The 13,517-nt window shown below is 39.7% G+C and overlaps 1 protein-coding gene across 3 annotated transcripts in view; it reads right to left on the reverse strand.

Annotated features, from left to right (window-relative positions):
- The window catches only part of Mrtfa (myocardin related transcription factor A), a 172,092-nt gene that overhangs the window by 79,025 nt on the left and 79,550 nt on the right, over positions 1–13,517 (reverse strand). Inside the window, exons 1-2 of one of the 3 annotated variants that reach the window (XM_027404053.2) lie at positions 12,987–13,217; positions 12,809–12,911 (exon numbers count right to left, since the gene is read on the reverse strand). The exons of 1 other annotated variant lie outside the window; for it this stretch is intronic. In XM_027404053.2, the coding sequence (XP_027259854.1) occupies positions 12,809–12,854 (46 nt within the window). In that variant the 5' untranslated portion in view covers positions 12,855–12,911; positions 12,987–13,217. Of the gene's footprint in view, positions 1–12,808; positions 13,218–13,517 lie in introns of those variants that run through there. One more of the 3 variants, XM_027404052.2, reaches the window with a different exon arrangement.

Here is a 13,517-nt window from a genome sequence, read left to right on the forward strand (position 1 = left end):
CCCCAACCCCCCCCCAAAAAAAGTTTTGAGCTGATGCTCAGGTGTTAGAAATAGAACCTGGATTCTCTGCTTAACAGCTGAGCTCTCTCCAGATCTGTCACAGTATCTTAAGGTTCATTGACTTTGTAGCAAATGTCAATGTTTCCTTCCTTGCATGGCTGACCAGTATTCTACTACATGGTCATATCACACTTTAATTTGCTTTTACCATAAGATGGACTGCTGGGTTATTTCCACTTTTTGGCTATATGAATAATGCTGCCAACAACTTTTCTTTAAAATATTTATTTATTTATTTGGGTTTGCATACATGAGTATGTGGTACATGTGTGGAGGTCAAAGAACACCTTGTGGAAGTCAATTCTCTCATTCAACCAAGTGGGTCCAGGGATCAAACTCAAACTCAGGACACAAGGCTTGTCGGCAAGTGTCTTTACCCACTGAGCCATCTTGCCAGTTCTGCAGGGAATATTTATGTACAAGTTTTTGCAAAGACAATGTTTTGACTTTCTTTGCCTAAAAGTAGAAATGCTAGGTCATATGGGCTATGCTTTAATTTTTTGAAAAACTGCCAAACTGTCTGCATTTTTTAAGCTAAACTTTTTATTTTGAGCTAATTATAGATCTACACATGCCTGTAAAAACAAGGCATTCACACATCTTAACCAGTTTCCCATATTAATCACACATTACAAAGCCACAGTACAGTACTGCAACCAGTGAGAATGACAGTCAAAACAATGCCTAACTTTTCCACTGCTTGGCCTCCTATAGACAGTATAGACAGAACCACACCCTTACCACCCTCAGACTCTGACAACCACATCTCTTCATAATTCTACATTTTGTCAAGCTTGGTGGCAGAGGCTTTAATCCCTCATGGGACATGGAAACAGGCAAATCTCTGTGAGTTCAAGGCCAGCCCCTAAACAACAACAACAAAAAAACCCAAACTTCTAAGTTTATACAAATATCATACAATATGTAACTTTTTCATTCCATGTAACTGTCTTGGGAGTTATTAATAGTTTTTTTTTCCCCAACACACACAATACATCATTCATTTTTTAAAAGAATGGAGCAATATTCCAGTCTGTATTTTTTTTTTTTAAAGACTGTGTATACCCAAGCATGCCAATATGGATGCATACCACAGAGCCTGGAAAAGGGCACTGTGTCCCTCTTGAGTTGCCCTACATGGGTGCTAGAAACTAAACTTAGGCCCTCTACAAAAGCAACAAGTTCTCTTAAACACATAGCCATTGCTCCAGCCCCATCACAGCCTACATTAAAAGAAAAAAGAAATTAGAACTGGAAAGATGACTTGCTGAGTAGCAGCACTGGCTGCTCTTCCTGAGGACTTGGGTTTGATTCCCAGTACCCACATGCCAGCTCTCCAGCTCCAGAGAGATCTGACACCACCTTCTGGCCTCTATAGGCACCAGACACGCACATGATGTACAGAGACACTGGCCAAACCACCAATATGCACAAAATAAAAAAATTAATTAAAAAAGATTTATTTTAATTTGTATATGTATGTACATCTTGCATGTGGGTTTGTGCTTGCATGGAGGTAGCCAGAGAAGCCAGAGGCATTGGATTCCCAGGTAACAGAATTACTGGCAGTTTTGAGCTTTTGTTACAAAAATTGGGCCCTCTGAAACACCCATCTCTGCAGTCCCACAGACTCCATTTCTAAGAATGCTTATGAATTGAGAGTATATAGTAGAATCTGGTTTCTTACATTTAATACAATGTTTATGAAATTCACAGAATACAGACATGTTGGTGGTCTGTGAATTGGCAAGTGTTCATTTTTTTTCCTTTTTTTCATTCATTTATTTAGCTCATAAATAAAGTCATGCACAATTATGGTACATAATACAGTATGTTCACAATGGCATGGCTAAATTAAACCAATTAACATGTTATATCACACATATTCATCATTTTTGTTTTGAGAACACTTAAAGTATACTATCTCACAACTTTTAAAATATAGCATATTGTTATCAACCATATTTATCCTGCTCTCAGTAGACCTCAAAACATCACAGAGTCCATGCCTCTTATCCAACTGCAGTTTTATATCCTTAAACCAATCGTTTCTCCATTGTTAAAAGACCCACATTGAAGCCTAATAGCCACAATTCTGCTCTCTGTTCCCAAAAGTTCATCATTTCTTGGTTACACATAAAATTGAAATTTTGTGACATTTGTCTTCCAGTGTGTCACTTTATTTATTTATTTATTTATTTATTTATTTATTTGGTAAGCATATAACTTTACTACTTACTAAAGATGAAATCAAATTTGCATGCACAGGTGAGCACTCACTGAAACACCTTGGATTCATCACATATTTGAGTTCATTAGCATATAGATAGATAGATAGATAGATAGATAGATAGATAGATAGATAGATAGATAGATAGACCAATAATGGCAATGTGGTATGCATCAATAGCAGCAACAGCTTTTCCAGGTTCTGCAGACATTTGAACAAAATTGTAGAGACATCCAGCACACTCCATTTTAAAAAAAAAAAACAAAAAACAAAAAACAAACCAAAAAAACAAACAAACAACCACAACAAAAAAGTAAAAAACAAAATCCCAGAAAACAGCACAGTTTTGTTACTCTTGTGATACTTGGCACCATTTTTTTTTTTTTTTTAATTAGCTTCTCAATCATCATCTGGGAGGAAACCATTCTGAGCAACACCATTAAAAACAGCTCTGATAAAGCATGATTACTACTATGTATCATAAAGCAGGTCCACATATGAGTGAGTACATATCATGTTTGTCTTTTTGTGATTGGGTTACCTCGCTCAGAATGGATTCTTCGAGTTCCATCTATTTTCCTGCAAATTTCAAGATTCCATTGTTTTTTTTCTGCTGAGTAGTACTCCATTGTGTAAATGTACCACAATTTCTCTATCCATTCTTCAGTTGAGGGGCATCTAAGCTGCTTCCAGTTTCTGGCTATTACAAATAATGCTGCTATGAACATGGCTGAAGCAAGTGTTCATTTTTATTGCCAGTATTCTAGTTTATATTAGCACTGTCTTTTACCTGCCAACAGCCATTTAGGTGGTTTCTAGTTTTGAGTGATTAAAAACTAAGGTGTTATGAACCTTTGGCACAAATGTATGTTTCCATATTTCTTGTGTAAAGATCTAGAAGTTGGACTGCTGGATAATATACTAAATATATCTAACTTTGTAATGCGTTGCCTTCTCAGGTCACTATGGGCCATTTCATATTCCATACTATGACTCCCTACTGCTTCACATTTTCACACACACTTATAATTAACAGTCTTTTCCATTTTAACTATTTGAATGGGTGTGATGGGTGTGTATTCCCCTTTCTTTGTGGCTTTCATTCCTATGCTGATCAAAAACATTTAGGGACTTCCAAGAGATCCTTGTTAGCATCTTTTTTTTTTTTTTTTTTTTTTTAACAGGGTGTCACTGTGCATGTGGAGACCCACACCTGCCCAGCATCTTAGCATCACACATAGTGAAATGTCATACCCAGATGTTGCCCGCTCACACTGGGTGTGTGACAGGCGACTGTAAAGAGGTTGAGGTAGGAAGATCAGAAGTCCAAAGCTATCCTCCTCTACCATAGTGAGTTCAAGGCCAGCCTGGGCTACATGAGGCCCTGTGTCCCAAAAAAAAAAGGAGAAGAGAAAGGGAGGAAGTTAACGTACTTAAATTAACTTCTGATTCTCTGTTATAAATCCTCCTGATTCTATATAAAGCTCAGGCAAACAATCTGAAAACTGGTTTTCTGGTAAGGAGCACATGGGTTAAGACTTTCACACTTAAAGATAAGGGATGTGGCTTAACTGGCAGAGTACATGTCTGAATTTTATTTCCAGAACTGCATACTTTGGGATGGTGGCACACATCTGTAGCCCCAGCACCCAGTAGGCAGAAGCAGGAGAATCAAGGTCATCTCAGGCTACATGAGAAACCTTGCCTCTTAGAGGGGGAAAAGATTTTCAAAGAACAATGCATATTATAGAAATCCACTTAATAATTAAAGCACTAATACTATATGCTTAAGAAGTCAAATTATGATTACCCACCAAAATTAAAAAAAAAAAAAACAGTGTATTTTCAGCTTACTGAACCTTGTGAAAGTTTCAGTCAAATGAGAGGTTAGTGTGCATAGGAAAGATCCAGAGCTCTGCCAAGAACACGGCCTAACACAAACACTGCAAAGATAAATTTCAATAAATCTTACAAAATAGAAACAAAGGCAAAATGTAAAAGGGATTTATCTAAACAATTCAGTGGGAACACAGCGTATGAGATGGCATGGCCTTATCATGCACTGTTTGCTCAGTGCTTGGACTTTACGCATCTTAAACCTATTGTTCTAGCTCCTAGCCCACTCCTAACCCAAGACACCATGCTTTCCAGCTACTTCCGCCTCTTTTAACCAAACTACACATGTACACAGGCATGAAAATTACTATGGGATTTATCTGAACAGAATGTTCACCACAGAAAATCAGAAAGATGGGCTGGAGAGATGGCTCAAAGGTTAAGAGCACTGGCTGCTCTTTCAGAGGTCCTGAGTTCAATTCCCAGCAACCACATGGTGGCTCACAACCATCCGTAATGGGATCTGATGTCCTCCTCTGGCCTAAAGGCACACATGTAGATAGAGCATTCATATATGTAAAATAAATCTTTTTTAAAAAAGGAAGGAAGAAAAAGAAAGAAAGAAAATCAGAAAGATACAGAAAACAAAAGATCCAACAAAGAAAATCTCTAGTCAAGCCTTACTTCCTGGAAGAACTATTAGTATTTTGGTGGACAACCTCACAGCCATTCTTTCCTTCTTTCCTCTCTGTCTCTGTCTCTGTCTCTGTCTCTGTCTCTGTCTCTGTCTCTGTCTCTCTCTCTCTCTCTCTCTCTCTCTCTCTCTCTCTCTCTTCTCTGATGGGGGATGTCCTTCTGTAGATATGTTTCTCTTACTGGTTGATGAATAAAACACTGATTGGCCAGTAGTCAGGCAGGAAGTTTAGGCGGGGCTACCAGATGAGGAGAATGCTGGAGAGAGGAGGCAGAGAGAAGCCACCAGGAAGAGATGCCATGTATCTACTGGGAAGATAGGACCTCGGAAGTTCTCCAGTAAGATAAAGCCATGTAGAAATACAAAGATCAGTAATTATGGATTAATAATCAAGAGAGAGACAGCCAGTAAGAAGCTATACTTTGAATATTCTTGTTAAAACAAATATTTTCCTATCTTTTAGTTTTCTTTAAACAATTTCTTACAAGAATTTTAAGGCTAAAGAAAAAGAATTTTAATGTTTGAGTTGTCAAATACTAAGAGAGTTGTAAGGAAACCCAGGAATAAACCTTATAAAATTACTATAGCTGTGTGTGGTGTGTGTGAGAGTATGTGCATGTGTGCAGGTACACAAGTCACTGCACACATGTGGGGGTTAAGTAACTTTTCTCTCCCCATCTTCACATGGGTTCTATGTACTGAACTCTGGTCACCAAGCTTGCTCAGCAAGTGTCTTTAACCACTGAATCATCTCTCCAGCCCAAGAATTAAAAATTATACACTAAATAGAATTAAAAGCTGGGTGGTGATGGCACATGCCTTTAATCCCAGCATTCAGGAGGCAGAGGTAGGAGGATGTCTGTGAGTTCAAGGCCGCCTGGTCTACAGAGTGAATTCCAGGACAGCCAGGGCTACAGAGAAACCCTGTCTTAAAAAAAAAAAAAAATTAAAAACCCCCCAAACAGCAACCTACTGCAATAATATTTTTCAAATATGGTATTTTCTATGTGGTAGGAACTGTGACAAGCACTTCACATATGTAAAACAGTCCCTGGGATAGGTATTATTGCATTACTAGTTTATGGAAGATGTGACAGAAGTCAAGCAATGCCACTGCCACAAGCTTAAAGGCAGCAGGGTCAGAAACCTGGTCACCACCTCCTCCTCCTCCTGCTCCCACCTCTTTCTAAGTGTTAGAGACTGAGCAATGAGCCTAGGGTTGCACACTTGAAAGGCAAGCACTACTCACTGCGCACTACACACCGCAGCTCCAGCCTGTGCTTCACACTTGCACTTCTCAGAACTTTCTGGGTAAGATTCGCTCCCCTTTTTCTAGCTCCTGAAGACTTCAAAGAGCTTTTGTTATATGGGTTCTATCTATCGATATTTCATCTTGCTAGAATGTAAAACAGAAAACTTTTCACATCTAATTCTACATTCATTTGTTGATAAACTCCATCATGTAGCTTTAGAAAAATATCCTATACACTCATGATACCACAACAGTTAAAAAAAAAAAAAGGGTAAACAAGATTTTAGAACATATAAACATTTCTATCTTGTACCATTTGAAAGAGATCAGGATATTAAAGGGTACACAACCACACCCTGAAAGCCACTTTGTACTACTTTGCAGTCTCAATTGGGGCCTATCACACATTGATTTAAAGTAGTGGTTCTCAACGTTCCTCCTCCTCCTCCTCCTCCTCCTCCTCTTTTTTTTGTTTTTTGTTTTTTGTTTTTTGTTTTTTTGAGACAGGGTTTCTCTGTACAGCTTTTGGAGCCTGTCCTGGAACTTACTCTGTAAACTAAGCTGGCCTTGAACTCAGAGATCCACCTGCCTCTGCCTCATGAGTGTTGGGATTAAAGGCTCTCAACCTTCCTAAGCTAGTTCCTCATGCTGTGGTGACCCTCAAACGATAAAACTATTTTGTTGCTAATTCATAACTATAATTTTGCTAGTGTTATAAATCATAATGTAAATATCTGATATGTGACCCCCTAAGGGGTTGTAGCCCACTAGTTGAGAACGGTTGTTTTAAAAGCATACTCTGACAAGCATAAAAGCCAAGGTCAGATAGCAGCCAAGATGCTCATCAACAGATAATTAGATAAGAAACGTGATTACACTTACAGATATACAACAAAGGCATTTTATTCAGCTATCAAGAACAACCAAATTGAGCTGACATGGCTTAGCTGGCAAAATGTTTATCATGTAAGCATAAGGAGCTCTACAGACCCAGCCCATGTAAAAACCTGGGCATGGTGATATGTGACTATAATCCTAGTGATGGGGAGGCAGAGACAGGAGAATCCCTACAAGCTCTCTGGCCAGTTAGTCTAGCTGAATGAGTGAAATCCAGGTTTAGTGAGAGATAAAAAAGTGAAAAGCAAGAAAGGAAGACACCTGTTGCCAACCTTTGCCTTCATCCATACAAATACCTCTCTCTCTTTCTCTCCCCCGCCCCCACACAAAATGTGTCATTACCAGCTAAACAGGGTGGAATAGGATATCACCATGCTAAGCAAAATAATCCTGACTCCAAAAGAAAAATACCACACTTTATCTCATATGCAGAATCTAGACTTGTATGTGTGTATATGACATGGGAGGATGACAACTATGAGGAGATAGATTCCAAAGGGAGGGGGAGAACAGGGTAAATGGGGGAAGGGTAATCACATTTCCTTTACATGTAGAATCTAGATTTAACATAGATATGCACATATATGACATAGAAGCAGAAGTGAAGCTATTTGGAGGGAAGGAGGAGACCAGAGGTATGGGGGGGCAGATATGAGTAAAGTACATATTTTGATATTGTATGAAACCTCACAAGTATGAAGAACATACTTCCCTAAAATACATTGCAATTTTTATGATCATTTGTTAAGAATTATCATACGTTAACTATATCCAATAGTCACATACACAGACCAATCCCCCATTCAGTAGCACTTACATTCTGAGTAATAGCTACATCAAGAAACTGATGAATAAAAGTCAAGAGTCTATCAAATGATAAATGGTGTAGAGAAAATGAAGCAAGATTTTACAATCCCTGGCCAGAGAAGGGCTAACTGAGAAACTAATGCTTAGGCAATGATCTATAGGGGTGAGGAAGCCATGAAGCAAGTGAAGAGTGTTCCACTTAGGAATAGTGAATATGAGAGATCTAGCACGGGGGGCTGAGGCATCAGGGACAGTAAAGAAGAAAGCATGCAAAATGACTGAGGGAGGGCAGCAGCCCCAGTTCTCTAGGATGGACAGGGCTCTATGAAGACCTCTTTACACAGTGCAGATAAGAGCCATTAGCAGGTCCTGAGAAAATATCATCTGACTTTGACTTTAAATGGATCATGAAAGTAAATAAAGATCTAAACTACCTGAGTTTATTGAGGAAGGTATACTCTATTTATTTAGTATGAATATGTGCTTTTGAGGGACAAAGGACAATTGTGGGAGTTGATTCTCTCCTTCCCCATGTGGGACCCAGAGATCAAACTCAAATCATCAGTCTTGATGGCTGGTGTCCTTACCCATTAAGTCATCTTGCCAACACTTTTTTTTTTTTTTTTAAGATTTTATTTATTATGTATACAACATTCTGCTTCCATATATATCTGCAAACCAGAAGAGGGCACCAGATCTCATAACAGATGGTTGTGAGCCACCATGCGGTTGCTGGGAATTGAACTCAGGACCTCTGGAAGAGCAGCCAGTGCTCTGAACCTCTGAGCCATCTCTCCAGCCCTGCCAACACTGTTTTAGAAAGGTCTTAAACTGTAGCTCAGGCTGGCTTGGAATTGTATGTATACCCTAGACTAGATCTGATCTTGGGAAGCCTCCTCCCTTGACCTTCCAAATGGTGGGGATATCTATTAAAAACCACTAGAACATAGAAATAAGTTCCATCTCTTATGTGTCTTCATGCTTTTGAGTTTCAAGTTTCTACTATAGATGTAAAGGAGAATCATAGTGATTAAATAATACACACAAAAATATAATTTATGGCCAGGCGGTGGTGGAACATGCCTTTATTCCCAGCACTCACGAGGCAGAGGCAGGCTGATCTCTGTGAGTTCGAGACCAGCCTGGTCTACAAGAGCTAGTTCCAGGACAGCCTCCAAAGCCACAGAGAAACCGTGTCTCAAAAACACCAAAAAAAAAAAAAAAAAAAAAAACCTAAACAAAAACTATATATTATGGTAGCATAGCATACATTTTTCACTACTGTATCTCTTTTCACCAGTTTAATTTCCCCTTCTGTGCTCACTCCACTGTTACCACCTATTTCATGACTTTGCATGACATTAAGGAGGCCTCCAACTGTGATACCATGAGCTCAGCCCAACACTGCTCTTTAGCATTAAGAAGTACAAGGCAAAGAAAGTTGGGTTTTGGGTGTTGGTGGTAGCATAGGGCCTTTAGTATTTTTCCTTGTTATTAAAAAGAAAAATTTAAAAACCAATGCACATGATAATCATAAAAGTGAGTCTCCAAAATAGTAATACTGAATAAGCCTCATCTTTGTTTAAACTGGCACTGTTTTAATAAGGCTAAAATCATGGTTCAGAGTCTTGATAGCCTGCTTCATCCAAAGAGAAACAAAAAAGAGGGAGAAAAAGAGAAGTGAAAGAAGAATTCAAATTCCTTTGATCTGGTTCTTAACTCTGAGAGGCTCGGATAAATCAGTGAATCAGAGAAAGGGCAGTCAAATGTAAGCCAGAGCACTGAGGACAGCAGCTGTCTGTCTGCTACCTGTCCCGTGAGATCATCATCCAGGCCAGAGAAGACAGAGCAGGATGAAGGTGGGCAGAGAATGGCAGGTCTGTGGTATTCAGACCTCACTTCCGGGGGGGGGGTGTGAGTATATATCCAGACACCAGGTTTTTTTAAATCTCCTAATATATAATTCTGCCAAGGAAGTCTGTCTTACTGTTACGGAGGAATGAAGGAATGAAGTGACAGAGTGGTGCTGGCTGGAAAAAGGCAGGGAGTTGCCTGCTCAGGGTCAAACACACTCTGTCAGGACTGTGCCCTAGCATACCTCCATTCAGAAAGACACCCATCAATGCTGTGGCCCTATATTATTCCTTTAGGGCCAGTTTCAGAAATTCTACAATGTCCATTTCAAATCGTTTTCTAATTGTGACAATCCAGACAGATTCCCATGGCAGTGACACAAACTCTAGTCATGGTTTGACTGGTTTGATCTATCTAATGACACACATCATCCTAGACAGGACACACTACAAATTCAGGGAAGCAAAAGAATGTCAACTTTGAAAGCCATGAAGCTTTGGATAATGACTGGTTAAACAAAAGATGATGGCCACTGGATTCATTTATTTATGGAAGAAAAGGTTATAAAATACTTTTATAAAGATCTTCATTTAGAGCCAGGTGTTGGTGGCGCACACCTTTAATCCCAGCACTGGGGAGGCAGAGGCAGGCGGATCTCTCTGAGTTCGAGGCCAGCCTGGTCTCCAGAACGAGTGCCAGGATAGGCTCCAAAGCTACACAGAGAAACCCTGTCTCGAAAAACAAAAAACAAACAAACAAAAATCTATCTTCATTTAAAGGCTTATGCTTATTAATAAAAAGAATTAAGTCAAACAAAATCCCACCATTTTTCTAGTGCCTACCATATGCCACCACCAGGAGGTCATATACAGATGAGTGTGTAAGAAGCTGGTAAATAAAGGCCAGAGAGAGACGTCAGGTATCATACAACTGCCTGTAACTCCAGCTCCAGCTCTGGCCTCTATATGCACCAGCATCTACATGAGCATGCATACACACACACACACACACACACACACACACACACACACACACACACACACACACACACACACACACCCTTTTTTAAAAATAAACCTTTTTTTCAAAGGCGCTAATGGTCTAGTTAGGAAGCCACATGTAGGGGATACCTGGTATGCGTTATGATGGTGGCACTACAGGAAATGACAGGAGGGAGGGTGATCCTACTGAGACAGGTTTCACAGAAAGGCAGCACCCAACTGGATCCAAAACAGCTTGAGACCTCCAGCAGTGTGAAGGAAGTAACCCTCACAGACACTCAAGAATGCCCTGTCAAAAGCTCCAAGCACTGGGTGAAAACTGCTGCTAAGCACAGTGAACCCCAAACTATTATATCCAGCACCTTAAAACTTTGCATCTTCAATTCTTTCTGAAGGGTTCAGTTACTTTATGGCATGAAAAGCATTTCTCCTAGAAAGCATATACTCATGAAGGTACAGATGAACAAATTTCTTGGCTTTAACAAGAATCAGTGTTTATTGACATTCCACAGCAGACACTTTCCATTTCCGGTCATGATGGCAATGCACTCCAGTGAAGTTTCACAAACCTATCTGTGGTGGCAAATGCTTTTGAACATTTCCTAACTTAAGAAATGGGAAGGTCACGTCCCTAAACCCAGTTTCTTTGCTTTTATGAACATAGAAAAAAGACAAAGGCCAACATCTATCATCTTCTTGAAGACCTTTGGTCCTACCTGTATCCAACAGCCTTTTCAATTTCATCCTCACTTGTCTTACATACTGTTGTCCTTTGAAAGTTTTATGAAGTAGCTGGTCTGACAGATGGGTGACCAGCCCTGCCCTGCCCAACATATGCCATAGGAAAACCTACTCTTAGACAAGAAACTACAAAGAACAGTCCTTTCTTTCCCTTTTAGAGCTAGGAACACTGAAATTATCTTCGGGGAAGAAACCTTTAACCTGCACTATGAGATGTTACTGTCTGAGATAGAAAGAATGACCTAATATTAAAAACTGCCCCTTAAAGTAAAATACACACTTGCCCACACAGCAGGAAACTGGAATACAGATGGGAAAACTGAGTCAGTTTTACCAGGAGCTACTGAGATACCGCATCAAAGACAGATGGGAAACACTGAGATAAGCACACTATTTTGTTTAGAACACAAAGCTCCAGAGATCTGTGGGAGGGAAAGAAAAGGCAACCTGAAAGGCATAGCACACAAGAACAAAAAAATTCATCTGATAGATGACTCGTTATGGTTGTGTTTGTAAACCACAAAGAAGAGAATGGCTTGGACCCTTCTTCCCTGGCCCTTCCTGTCAATGGCAAAAGCAGGGCGGCATCTGCTCTGTCTTCAGCTGATGTGTATTGGGGCTGACAACACACCACCTAAGCACTCCCCAAGGAGGACAGAGAGCAGTCTTGCCAGTCATTCTCTGCATGGGGCCAGGGGTAGGGGTAGAGAGTGCAAATGCCACTTGTATGAATCTTTCTGAAAACACTACAGATTACATTTTAGTAGAAGTCTAAAAATAAGAAAGGGAACATTCTCTATTTTTAGATATCTGACTTACAAGTTTTAAAAACACCAAAAGTAAAAGAAACCATGAAAAACTATCTGGAATTTTTAAATGTTTTAAGAGAAGCTTTGAACTGAAAAACTATTTTTAGAGATAGAATTTCAAAAATCCTGCATTCTTTCTGCTTCTCTATCTCTAACGTTTAACCCAATCCTGTGCTTTATCAAGAGCATTCCCACAGACGCTGTAAAGATGAAATGGGAAGGTTGTGACCCAGAAGAGAAGAACAGTGGAGGAAAGCATCGAAGATACTTTCACCATGACATAAAAAGAGTAGGTTTGTGACTAAAGACACACAGCATCAAAAGCAATTTAATTACCGTTCACTAAAAGCAGTATCAAAGACTGTGATAAAATGGTTAAAGAAAAGCAAGTAGGTCCCCTGACTGTGTACTCTTCAGCTCACTTAGCATCGAATTCAAGGCTACATCTGAAAAACTGAAATATGCAACTAAAGAATTTTTTTTAAAAAAGATAAAAACCTGAAATGAAATGTTTATTAAATGATGTATGTTTCAGCTTCCCATCTTAGCCTAGTGCTAGTACAAATATGCTCAACCATTCTAAAGATGCCTGTGGCAAATGAGCTTTTCAGGAAATAAGGGAATTACCTGACTGCACAGCCATCATTAACATCTCCGGCTCCAGCAGAGTCATGACGATTCTTCACGGAAACAGCTCACAAACACAAAAAGTCCAAGTCACAGGGAAAGTCTAGAAAGGCCACACGAGCTTTACAAATCCAGTCTCATGTCGGTGCTGTGCATAAAGGAGAATGTGAGCACTCACCACTCCCCTTCCCTGAGAAGACACCAATTCTCCACCCTTCAGGCAAGTCAAGATGGCCCAGAGTTGAGTGACTGAAAGACAGGAAGCCCAGTGCTCCGGAGAAGACCTGAAGTTCGTGGTTAGAGCAGTGGCTCCTCCCCTCCTGTCCTCTCTAGGGGGAGGGGAGGAGCACAGAAAGAGATCAAACTGCTTTCCTCTCTCTTTTAGAAATGGGAAGACGAGGTTTTATTCAAAGCCCTACAAGAAGGAATTCTGGGGTTAACGCAGTTTTGGATAACAAAGCAAACACAATCCACACTTAATCTTACGAAATAAATATTCGAGTATCACATACACATCAACATACATACATACATACATACATACATACATACATACATACATATAAATATATATGCCACATAACTTTGCTAAGAATCTCAACAGCCTTTCTCATACATGGTATTTATAGGCAACAGCTAAGGAAGCTGACTAACTACAGAAGTTCAACTGTTTCCCCACCCCCTCTCCAATTAGAATATGTTTCTAAAA

The sequence above is a fragment of the Cricetulus griseus genome, chromosome 2, assembly GCF_003668045.3.
Source record: "Cricetulus griseus strain 17A/GY chromosome 2, alternate assembly CriGri-PICRH-1.0, whole genome shotgun sequence".
In the NCBI taxonomy this organism is placed as follows: domain Eukaryota; kingdom Metazoa; phylum Chordata; class Mammalia; order Rodentia; family Cricetidae; genus Cricetulus; species Cricetulus griseus.